Source organism: Vicia villosa, linkage group LG1 (assembly GCF_029867415.1).
Source record: "Vicia villosa cultivar HV-30 ecotype Madison, WI linkage group LG1, Vvil1.0, whole genome shotgun sequence".
Taxonomy (NCBI): Eukaryota; Viridiplantae; Streptophyta; class Magnoliopsida; order Fabales; family Fabaceae; genus Vicia; species Vicia villosa.
In genome coordinates, this window is record NC_081180.1 from 48439281 (window position 1) to 48451787 (window position 12507).

The window sequence follows — 12507 nt, forward strand, 5'->3', positions numbered from 1 at the left end:
TTAGGGGTGGGAATAGGCCAGGCCGCCTTACAGGGGCCTACGGCCTAGTCTACATAGGCCTAGGTCAGGCCAAACCTATTTAATAAAGAGACCAGGCTTAAGCTTTTTTAAAAGCCTATTTTATTAAATAGGCCAGGCTTAGGCTATTATAAAAGCCTATGAAGCCTTATAGGCCGGCCTATATTTTTATATATATTAGAAATATATTAAATAAGTTGGTTCATGTATGTATATATATATTAAAAAAAACTAAATAGGCTATCATATATATATATATATATAACAAATGCTAAATAGGTTCACTTATATATGACCTACAAGACTTCTTAAGTTATATAGATTAATTGAAAACTTTAATGAGAGACAAGCTTTTTAAATAGACTTTCAGGCCAGGCCAGGCCAAAAAACTGAGCATATGATAGGCCGTAGGCCAGGCTTAGGCCTTTTAAGTTTATCGTAGGCCAGGCTCAGACCTTCTAAAGCCTAGCCTAGCCTAGCCTATTTCCACCCCTACCTGTGATGAAATTAAAATTATCTCTATGATTTAATAACACAGGTTCATTAACAAATATTTTTGTTTTGAAAAAACAAAATTAATTTTAAAAATACTTTTAAACAAAAATATATAAAAGAAAACAGGTCTGATAATCTTACTTTTAATTATTATTTCAAAGTTGTGCAATATGAAAAATAATGAAAAGTGTGTCAATTTTTCTTATTTTATTCCTTTCACAATTTTCAAAACTAAAAACCAAAATCTCTTAAATTTATTTTTATTTTTAAAACTTTTAATAAGAATTTCAAAAATTATTTTGTAAAACTAGACTATCAAATAAGTTTAACTATTTTCAAATTTTAAAAACTATTTATTCTTTACAAAAGCTGTTCGAACATCCCCTAAAATTTATTTAGTTTTTTAATATTCAAGACTTATAAATAAAAAATACTTTTCCAAAACATCCCCTAAAATTTATTTTAGTTTTTAAAATTTCAAAACTTATAAATAAAAAAATACTTTCCAAAAAACAATGTTGTATAATTAGGTAATCAAATAGATTTTATTTTTTATAAAATTTTAAAAATTAAAAAACAATATTACAAAATTAAATAAAATAAACCCTAAATAATTCGACCTCCTGAAAATTAATTTGTAAAATTCTAAAAAATAGTCATTAAGCTTTATATTCAAAAGAACTTTCTTAATGTCCATATCAATTATATAAGGTATCTTATAGCCATCTAATTAGAGGTGTAAGCGGATCAGAAAAATCCAATTAAATTGACAAACCAAACCAAATCGAAATAAAATTGATTATTATTGGTTTGATTCTAAAACCAAATCAAACCAATAAAATCGATGTGCTTTGGCTTGGTTCTTGGTTTTAGTTTTTAGGAACTGATGAACCAAACAAATGAAATGATGACGCTCTAAATATTTTATCCCAACTATCACTAAGCTTAAAGTTTTTATCGGTCCAACCATTATCCGTTTTTGTTTACACTTCCTTTCTTTCAGCAAAACACGCATCTAGAACCAACTCTAAAACACAGAAAGTAGAAAATATAAGTCACAAAATATGCTTTCACTGAACTGGTGTTCTTGTTGCCCGCAACGATTGTTCCTCTCACTACTGCCATTCTGATTTGTTATGGTCGTCTTCTTCGTGTTCAATTTCTCTTCGTTAATTTTCATTTTTTTACCTTTTTTGTTTCTTCTTCTTCAACAAAATTCCTTCTAGTCTTGTTACAAATAGTTTTAATGCATGTTTGAGGTGTGAAACATGTTAATTGATGTGTGTTTTGTTGTGTTCTATTTGTTAAGCTTTGAAATTCCTTTCCAACTTTCTGTGCCAAGTGTTAACTTTAATATTTGATAGTGAACTTATTTTATAATACAATGGAAACCATGTCACTGTTTCGTATGGATTAAGAGCAACTTGTAACTTGTTCGAAAAAATAGAGCATAAAATAAATGACATAAAATGTATTATTTTAAAAAATAATAGCATAAAATACACTAAAAATACGACAATGGAGAATATACTGATGAAAATAATGTTTTTAAAAATAAACATTGTAACCGATCAACCGAATCAAACCAGACATGAAAATATCATTGGTTTGGACTTTTTTTTTTACCAAAAATCGGTCCAAACCAATCCGATTACACCCTTACAACTAATCAATACACATGCTATCTAGTTTTTACTCATGAGCAATCAAAGCAAACCACATCAATCCAAATAAAAAACGAATATCTCATTACACCCCTTGATTTTCTTAGGCACCAGACAAAATTTTAATTTGCCTCTTATTTCCGTAGATGCACATTCGGAAACACCTTTTTTTTGTCAAAAATTTAATTTTTCCGGAGGTGCATCTACGGAAGTATTTTAAACTAGTGTATGTTGGGAGAAATTTCAGATTAATTCAGTTCATTGATTTTTTTCCGTAGGTGCATCTACAAAATGGCTTAGCACCAGAATGTTCCGTAGATGCTCCTACGAAAGTATCTGGTATATTTTAAACCAGCATAATCATTCCCGATTGGTACATTTCTTCTTCAACACTCACTCTCACCACTCTAAAAAATCCTACATCATCAATATCATTTTTCCCTATAAAACTTCAACTTTTTGGTGCATAAAATAAAAGGGAGCAAAAAAAGATAAAATTTCAGGTAAACATTCATCTTTATTTGTTGCGTTGCTCACATTATCTATCAAATTTCTATAAATAAATGTAACGTTTCTTCCAAAGGTACATCTATGGAACGTGTTGAAGATGAACATGTTTCACAGGTACATTTACGGAACGTGTCTGTGATGTTTTTTCTAGCATTCTTGTAATTATGTGTTATTTGTGCTATTGTTTATAAATAGGTAAGGTGCACGCCGACAATATTTCAAGATAATTAGTTCCTTCTGTAATTGTTTCTCCGAATGTTGAAGAGGTAGTCGTAAAGGCGGTAGATGTCGGCGGTGACTTTAATAACAAGCAAGAGTTTGATGATCGTGAAAGCATACCTACATGGATTCGTATGAATGCAACTAACCTTGGTTTTGGTGCCGTAATAGGAAGATCAGATAATGGTACGGCAAGAAGAAACACTTTTGTAACAATGTTGTGCGAAAGAAGCGGGAAATACCATCCTCCTCTAAGGAAGTTTAGAAGAGACGACACGGGTACTAGAAAATGTGAGTGTCCGTTTAAAATCCGTGGTTACATGTTGACTAGAAAGAAGTGGAGATTTAGTGTTATTTGTGGTTTGTATAACCATGACTTGTGCGGAAAATTACAAGGTCATCCTATTGTACATCGGCTCAATCCGAAAGAGAAGACATGTATTAATAACATGTCCTTGAATCTTATCCAACCAAAAAATATACTTGGCACATTGAAACGGAAGGAACCCGACATTGTATCAAATATAAGGAAAATGTATAACATCTAGTACCATAATAATAAGGCGATTATGGGAGATAGAAGTGAGATGTAACAACTGTTGAAAATGTTGGATGATAACAAATACATGTCGCGGTACAGAACCTGCGACGATGGGGTTATGGTCCGAGATATTTTTTGACTCATCCAGATTCGATAAAGTTGTTCAACACTCTTCAGAGAGTGCTCCTTCTCGATTCTACCTATAAGACCAACAAGTATAGACTTCCATTATTTGAGATGATCGGTGTTGCATCCAGCGAGAAGACATACGCTGTTGTTTTTTCCTTTTTGGAGTGTGAAAAAGAGGATAATATTAGATGGGCATTAGAGGTGTGTCGGTCACTTTTGAAGGAACATGTTGAGATGCCCAAGGCAATTGTTACAGACCACAATACCGCTTTGATGAATGTGGTGGAAAAGGTATTTCCTTCTTCTAGTGCATTACTTTGTCGATATCACATAACATGTAATGTGAGAAGTAAGGTTAAACCTACGGTCGGGAAGAAACAAGTAGAGACCGAAGGTGGAAAATCGGTGAAGCTCGGTGTGATTGTTGAACAAATAATGGATGCATGGGCTTGTATTGTAAATTTTTTGATAAAATAATTATACGCCGTTTACGTCGTTCAATTTCGGAAAGTGTGTGAAAAGTATCCTGATTTATTGAAATATGTTGAAAGCACCATTCTTGATAAGGTGAAGGAGAAGTTTATGTGTGCATGGAAAGATGATGTCTGACACCTTGGGAATACAACCCCAAACAGAGTTGAGTCGGCACATGCTAGTCTTCTAATTGGTTGGCTAATAGCAAGGGTGACTTGTGTCGAGATTGGGTCACCGTAAATCTGATGATTAAAAATCAACACAATGAGATACAAACCACATTTGGTCGAAGAATTACGGTATTGGAACTTCGATTTAGAGTCAACATTCTTTATTCTCAATTGATCGGCAATATGTATTGGGCTGGGTTGAACTATATTTTTCACGAGGTGAAACTGTCGATTCCGATAGCACAAAGTGTGGTTGCACTATTACTAGGACGTATGGTCTCCCGTGTGCTTGTTTTATTTCTAAAAAGGTGAGACTAGGTGAGCCAATAACAATGGACGAAGCTATCCCTCATTGGAAAAGACTTAGTTTGATGATGATGGTTGCATCAAAGGAGAAAAATTGAATCTCTCTATTACTTCTAAATTGGAAGCAATACAAGAGAGGTTTTCGAAGGCCGATGACCACATGAAACTTCACATTAAAGAGTATGGAATATATTGTGTAAATAAGTATATGATTGGTTGGATAAATTTGAGATTCAGATGAAGTTTGATCGAGATTTTATTGTTTGGACCTTTGTGAAGTGATCACTCCCTTAGGTTTAAGCAAGTATGTTTTTGTTTCGATTAGCCTTAGGAATTATCCCTTGTCTGTTCACCGTACCACGCTACAACCTTGAAAAGACCTTGTGATTCTTGCGTTTTTATTTTCAATACGATTTTTGGATGACTGCATAATTTAATCTATTGTTTGCAGAGTTGTTTGTGAGTGAAAATACCCCACTTATGTGTTTTTCATCCACTGATGATTGTGTGCTAGGTGTGATTCATTTGTGAACTAGTATTATTTTAGAATGTTTTGTATATTCTTTGTATTTAGCATTTGTGTCATAATTATGTTGTTGTCGTAGTTTAGTGGTAAGTATATTTCTTTGTGTGTACCGTTTTGCATTTGAGCCATACATTTGTCCATTTTTTCAAAACTTGTTGATTCGTAATTTTTGGATTTTTTTGTTTGTTTCCTTGAGTTATTTGATTCTTGTTTAGGGACAAACAAGTTTAAGTTAGGGAGAGTTTGATAAGTGCCAAATTTTAGTTACTTATGTGTATAGTTTTGCGACACTTATATTCTTTTTTTTCTCAATTTAGACGCATTTTAGTGTATATTACATAAATATGTATACTTTTTGTTTAATCGAGTTTTTGATTCGCTTATGTATTGGCTAATAGTTTTCCATTCATTTTGTATGTATTTGAGCATGTATGGAGCAATGAGTAATAAAGCTTCAAGGATGCAATTTTGGATCAATAAAGGAGAAGAAATTGAAGAAATAAGAAGTTGCAGACAAGTGTGATTCGTTGGGCAAGCCTGCAGCTTCTGGTGTGAGTTGTCGGGTCAAGCTTTCCTTCGCTGGGCGAACGTGGAAAGTAAGTGGTCTTGCTTCTTCCTTGGCTCGCCTATGTGTTGCCAGGCGAAAGATTAAGGAGTCGTCACTCGTCAGGAAGAGCTTCCATTTGCCGGGAGAAAGAATATATTGTTGCCCACTTATTGATGTGGCGTAGGCTGTGTAGCCAGAATAAAGTCGTTCGCCGGGCGGAGCAATTGGCTTGCCGGGCGAACGCGTCGGGACAGAATTTTGTATATATTTCTATTTCATTTCATTTGTTAGGGTTATGGTTTTGGGAGAGGGTTTTTGTTCTTCCAACTTCAACAAACTCATTCTTTAGTTAGATTAGCTTAGAAACAACATTAGGGTCTTGCATCTTGTGGATTCAAGGTGGATTTCTCTTCAAGCGGCGCTGACAAACTGGGAGAAGTTTGGTTTATCTCTTTTCTCTCTATGTGTTTCTCTTTTGTTAGGTTTTGTATATGTACTGACTTTGAACTCATGTATATTTGTATCCCATGGCGTTATATAAAATCTACTTTACAAATCTTTATTGGTGGTTGTCTTAGAATTTTTTGTTCTCGAGGTTTGGGTTGTTATAGATATATACTGCTCGAATCCTTATCTAGGATGATTATCTGTTAGTTTTTTGATTCTAGAGATAGATTTAGAGCTAACAATCTTTATGGGTGTCGAAACTTAATGCTTCTGTGTTGGTTGTGTCAGTTGAGAAGTCATCGATGCGGTTGATATGGATGTCTGCTATGTTGTTAAGGTGGCTGAGAGATTGTCGCCGAGATGGTATAGTAGTTCTCCCTACTTTAGGTTAGAAATGACTTAGGGTGTGATCGATACTGGATGATACTGATGAGTATTGTAGGTTGAGTGTAACTAGTCAATAAGTTTAAGTTTGTGATAAGTAGATTATATGCATACTTGATAAGTCTTTTCTCTCTGAAGAATGAATTCTTTTTATGTTGATATTTACTTTTCTGCTTTAACTTTAACCATTCAAATCCAAACGCATAACTTTGGAAACTGTTGAACGGCAGTTTGATATCACCAATCTCTGTGGACACGATAAATTCCCGGATAAATAATTCCAAAACTTTTGTTGCTTGCCGCTTTACCGCTTCAGTAGGGTGAAAGGCTTTTCTAATACAAAACTTTATAAAAAATTACCCCCACCTAGAATAAAGGGGTCGAACTAAGTGACGATCGAGTGAAGTAGAAGAAGCCCGTGGTAACAAAAATTATCCGGGGAGGTGTGCCTTGGACGAAAAAGGTCAAAAAATAAGCCGCTAGAAGGTTACCAAGATTTGTACTAAGCACACAGTTGAAAGACCCTTATGTAAGCCCACGACCCAAGATGAAGTTAGGAATTTAGGAGAAATCTTCAAACATTTTAGAATGGCTACCTCAAATTTAAAAAAAGGTAGTTGGAACTATTTTGTTGCAAATAAGCATTCATAGAGTGAGACGTATGGTCATCAAAAGAACTACATATGCTTTTCCTTTCTGACACTAAATAAACCGACCATTCTAAAGGATCGTCGTCCTTAATGTTAGCATCTCTCAAGGCAGTTTCAGTGCTCAGGAATAAAGAAGTTCCCACTACTTTTGCGTCTACCCAATCTTATGTCGATGCAACCAAATGATGCTGAAGAGTTAAATTCTCCCAAACCTCATCATCGCTAGGCTCACTACCTACAGTCTGTAAACGAGTTTGAATAAAATCCCTGGCAAGGTCCCTTCTTTGCATATTGACCTATATATCCTCATTTGATAAGGCAAGATGGGGCATAGGGACTTCAGTGTGGCTTGTTCTCCTTCCAACAATTGATATAAGAGCATCCAACAACCCTGAAGAAGAATTTTCTCCCTCCAAAGAAGGCTCGAACGTTTCTACTAACTCAAAGTTGTGGGATATGGTTATAACCTCAAGTTTTACATGGCCGCTACTAAAAGATGAGTGAGAGGAATTGGAGAATGATCTAGATGAAGTTTTTACTTTATAATCTATAATTGAAATGATACTATTATCGTTCCTTTTGGCAAGAATAAATAGAGGATGTTGAAAGGCTTGAATGAAGAAGGTACCTTGTAAAAGAAGGTTGATGAAGCAGGAAAAATGAAAGAGTAAAAAGCCCTAAAGAAAAGCTCTGAATCACTTTTAGTAGTGTTCTCAAAGGAAAGGATCGAAAATGTTTCTCTAGAAATGTAACTAAAAGCTTGAAAGCTAAAAGTTGCGAAAACTACCTACTATTCAACTCATACCTATTTATAAGCAATGACAAGTAAAAGATCAAGACGGAATATGAAAATGGATTGCTAGACCAACGCCTAGATTTCCACTTATGGATACACACTCACACGAGTGCACTTAAGCACTCTATGAACTGCTTAACACCTAGATGGTCATGTCATCGCACGTGTTAGGAATGGATGATAAAACATCTCAAAGATGGAACCGCATTAAATGCACTTTATTCCCATCACTTTTCAAATAGATCCCAAATGATTCAGTTATACGCCATGCCGAACTACTACATGGAGGCTGGTTAATGATACTTCAGACTTACCCCGACTCTCTCAATGTCCCCGCCGAGCCTTGGGGGCTACTGTTCTGGATCGGCCTAAGGCCCAATTTGTCTCAAGCCCACTCTACTCGTCCCAAGCAATTTCTGATCTCCAATTTCACAGTATACTATTTTTTTCTTATTTTATAAAATATGTTTTCAAATAAAATTGTTCTTTGAAAATATTTTAAAAATTTGACCTTTTTAATATTTTTAAAATTGATTTTTTTTTTTTAATTTGAAGTTTGAAAATTTAATTTTAATGTTTAAATTTAATATTGAGAACTTAATTTAGGAATCAATTCCTGAAAAGTCTTATTTTAAAAATAATGATGAATAATGTTTTTTTAAGAAATAAGCTTGAAAGTATTTTTTTTTAAGAATTATTTATCATAAAAACAGAAGTAGTACATTATTTCATATTAATTCTACATACTTTTTACGTAAAAAAAAAAAAAAAATCTAAATTTATTAAATTTATTTATTTTTCATAAATGTGCATAAAAAATGCAAATGAATTTTACCATAATTGCTGACTCTATTACAAACTCATATCTTTTTTTTCAAATGAGATTGAGTTGAAAACATTCACAAAACTAAGTTATAAAAGGTAGGAAATCAGACCTTATTTCATGAGAGAAACAATGTCATCATCCATTTGTCACATGTTAATATCACTTCTCTTTGTTTTACTGCAACATACCCTTGCAGTTAAACAGGCATGATTTTTTCATTTCTTCATTATCAAATATCTTTCTCACTATAATATGTTTACTTAAATAATCTTATTTTCATATTTGAGTGTTTACCTGTATGGTTTAATAATATTCATAATTCATTTTTTTTTGTCACAGTCCTATATTGTATATTTAGGATCACACTCTTTCGGCTCAAATCCTTCATTACTTGATTCTGAATCTGTTACAAACTCTCACTATGATTTACTTGGATCTTATCTTGGAAGGTATGTAACTACACAAACCTAGAATTAGTTGGTGTGGTTAATTATGAAATGATGATAGTTAATTTATTTTCTTCATACACAGTACTGAGAAGGCTAAAGAAGCAATATTTTACTCTTATAATAAATATATTAATGGCTTTGCTGCAATACTTGAAGAAGATAAGGCAAAAGAGATTGCAAGTATGTAATTATATTAACTCATGGATTTATCTTCCATATTACAAAATATTGTTTTATTTTGAATTTTCAAATTGATGTTATATATTAATTTTTTTGATGAATACAGAACATCCAAATGTTGTATCGATGTTTTTAAATAAAAGATATGAACTACATACGACCCGATCGTGGAATTTTCTTGGGTTAGAGACGAACCGTGGATTTGCTAACGATTCAGTATGGAAAAAATCATTGGGTGAAGACATCATTATTGGAAATTTAGACACTGGTAATAAAATATAAATTAATTGCATTTGGACACCGATAATATTACAAAATATTTTTATTGATATTGTTACTTATGATAGGTGTTTGGCCGGAATCAAAGAGTTTTAATGATGAAGGGTATGGGCCAATTCCAAAAAGGTGGAAAGGAATTTGTCAAGTTTCTAAAGGAAATCCTGATAAATTTTATTGCAACAGGTCTTTTACTCTTAATAAATTCTTGTACTATCATTTTATTGCAATTCATATAGCTACTGATAAATGATTTGATACATTTGCAGGAAACTCATTGGTGCAAAATATTTTTATAAAGGCTCTGAGGCACATCTCGGTGAAGCGGCAAATGTAAACTTTAATAGTGCACGTGACACCGTAGGCCATGGATCACATACTTTATCAACTGCTGGAGGTAATTTTGTTACCGGAGCTAATGTATTTGGCTTTGGAAATGGAACAGCAAGTGGTGGATCACCAAAAGCAAGAGTTGCAGCCTATAAAGTCTGTTGGGATGGATGTTATGATGCTGATATTTTGGCTGGTTTTGAAGCTGCCATAAGTGATGGTGTTGATGTACTTTCTGTGTCCTTGGGTGGAAAATTTCCACGAGAATTTTCGGAAAGTGCTATTTCCATAGGTTCCTTCCATGCTATTGCCAACAACATCGTTGTTGTGGCTTCTGGAGGAAATTCAGGACCTAAAATCTCATCTATAGTCAATGTCGAACCATGGACTTTCACGGTTGCTGCTAGCACAATTGATAGAGACTTCATAAGTTATGTTATTCTTGGTAACAAAAAAATATACAAGGTATATATATTGAGTTATCACATGTTGTGCATTTATTTTCTAATAGCACATGTATAATCAATTGTTTCCTATGTTATTGTTAGGGAGCTAGTCTTTCAGAGTTGGACTTACCACCTAACAAATCATATCCACTGATAAGTGCTGTAGATGCTAAACTTGATAACGCGCCTCCCGCATTTGCGTAAGAATTCTCTTTAATTTTTCTCAAATTAACCTTTTCAAATAGGAATATCTTCTAATCTATTTAATTTGTGTAGCTCTATTTGCAAAGAAGGAGCTCTTGATCCACAAAAGGTTAAAGGAAAAATATTGGTATGTCTTCGAGGTGCGGGTGCTAGAGCTGACAAGGGCGTGCAAGCTTCTCGTGTAGGTGCTATTGGAATGATATTGGCTAACGATGAGGATTCAAAGAATGGAGTTATAGCAGATACTCATGTCCTTCCCGCTACAAATGTTGGCTTTGCAGATGGCAGTGCCATTTTTAATTACATCAATCACACAACGTAATTGTTCTTCTCACGCCTTTTGATTATTCACACAGATAGAGTTTTAAATTTCATACATATATTGTGTAGGTCCCCTGTGGCTTACATTACTAAAGTTAAAACAGAATTGAGCGTAAAGAACACACCAACTATAGCTTCATTTTCGTCAAGAGGCCCAAATGACCTTGATGGTTCAATTCTTAAGGTATATTAAAGTTACGCGGAAACTATTATCTAGATTTTCTTAAACAAACTCCAAATATAATGGTATATTTTTATTTTGTATTTCAGCCAGACATCACTGCACCAGGCGTCAGCATAATTGCAGCGTATACTCTAGCTAACTCTCCATCGGAACAACCATCTGATAAGCGTAGAGTTCCTTTTGTTACTATGTCAGGCACTTCAATGTCATGTCCTCATGCTGCTGGATTAGTTGGACTACTTAAATCTGTTCATCCTGATTGGAGTCCCGCTGCTATCAAGTCAGCAATAATGACCACAGGTAGTCAAATTTATACAAGATAGTTTATTTCATTATCATATGCTATTATATTTATAAAATTTACAATTTCTACAGCAACGACTAAAACCAACAATGGAGTTGAAATATTGGATTCATCACTAGAAAAAGCAACTCCTTTTGCATATGGTGCCGGCCACGTTCAACCTAATCTTGCAGTGGATCCTGGACTTGTATATGACCTTAATGTTACGGATTATTTGAACTATTTATGTGGTCGTTCATACACCAGTGACCAACTTAAGGTGTTTTACGGAAAACCTTACACTTGTCCAAAATCTTTCCGTCTAGCAGATTTCAATTATCCATCCATTTCAATTTATGAACTTGAAGTTTGGAAATCTTTGAATGTTACTCGTATCGTTACCAATGTTGGGCCACCAAGTGAGTATAGAGTGGAGATCCAGGAACCTCCACAATTTCATGTCACAGTTCAGCCTGAGATTTTAAGATTTAAAAATAAGGGTGAGAAAAAAGAGTTCAAGGTTACGATCACTATGAAGCCAAATAGTACATATATTACTGATTTTGAATTTGGGAAGTTGATTTGGACCGATGGAAAGCATCACGTTGGGACTCCTATTACAATAAAGTACAATGATTTGTGATGCTTAGGTTCATGTTTTTTTGCATTTTGCTAGAATTGTAACTCTTTCTCCCGCTTACAATAATATATGAATGTTGTTTTAATGTTATCTTTTATTTGGGCCATTCACCTTTGTAACTCTTTGCGGGAAAATAATATATTTTCTTTTAATTTAAAATAAATGAAAAGTTATCAAAATAAATTGTTCTTAGCCTTTTTTTTCTTCTTCTTAGTTTGCACTAGATATTTTTTTTATTTTTTTATACAAATTTGGTATAAATGCATTAATGTTTGTATTTATTCGAATTTGTAATATAATCAATATTAAGGTGAATTCTTATTTACCCATCTCAAAAAGGTGGGTAAGGTTACCTTTAGTATAAAATGCATTGAAAACATCAAATAATTGTTCTACAGAATAAATAATTAAATACATAAAAATTAAATAGTGTCATCTGATTGGTAGAATGTACACTACCCATCTTTTTGTGATGGGTAGAGAAGTTGTCCC

The 12507-nt window shown here is 33.6% G+C and overlaps 1 protein-coding gene across 1 annotated transcript; it reads left to right on the plus strand.

Moving 5' to 3' along the window:
* Positions 1-2768: 2768 nt before the first annotated feature.
* LOC131630044 (subtilisin-like protease SBT5.4) lies at positions 2769-12129 on the plus strand. Its single transcript, XM_058900872.1, has 14 exons — positions 2769-2801; positions 2954-3421; positions 3547-3867; positions 8899-8906; positions 8990-9151; positions 9234-9331; positions 9438-9599; positions 9679-9793; positions 9877-10402; positions 10486-10583; positions 10660-10905; positions 10978-11092; positions 11179-11392; positions 11468-12129. The coding sequence occupies exons 1-14, from the start codon at positions 2769-2771 to the stop codon at positions 12016-12018; spliced, it is 3117 nt and encodes a 1038-aa protein (XP_058756855.1). The 3' UTR covers positions 12019-12129.
* Positions 12130-12507: the final 378 nt, after the last annotated feature.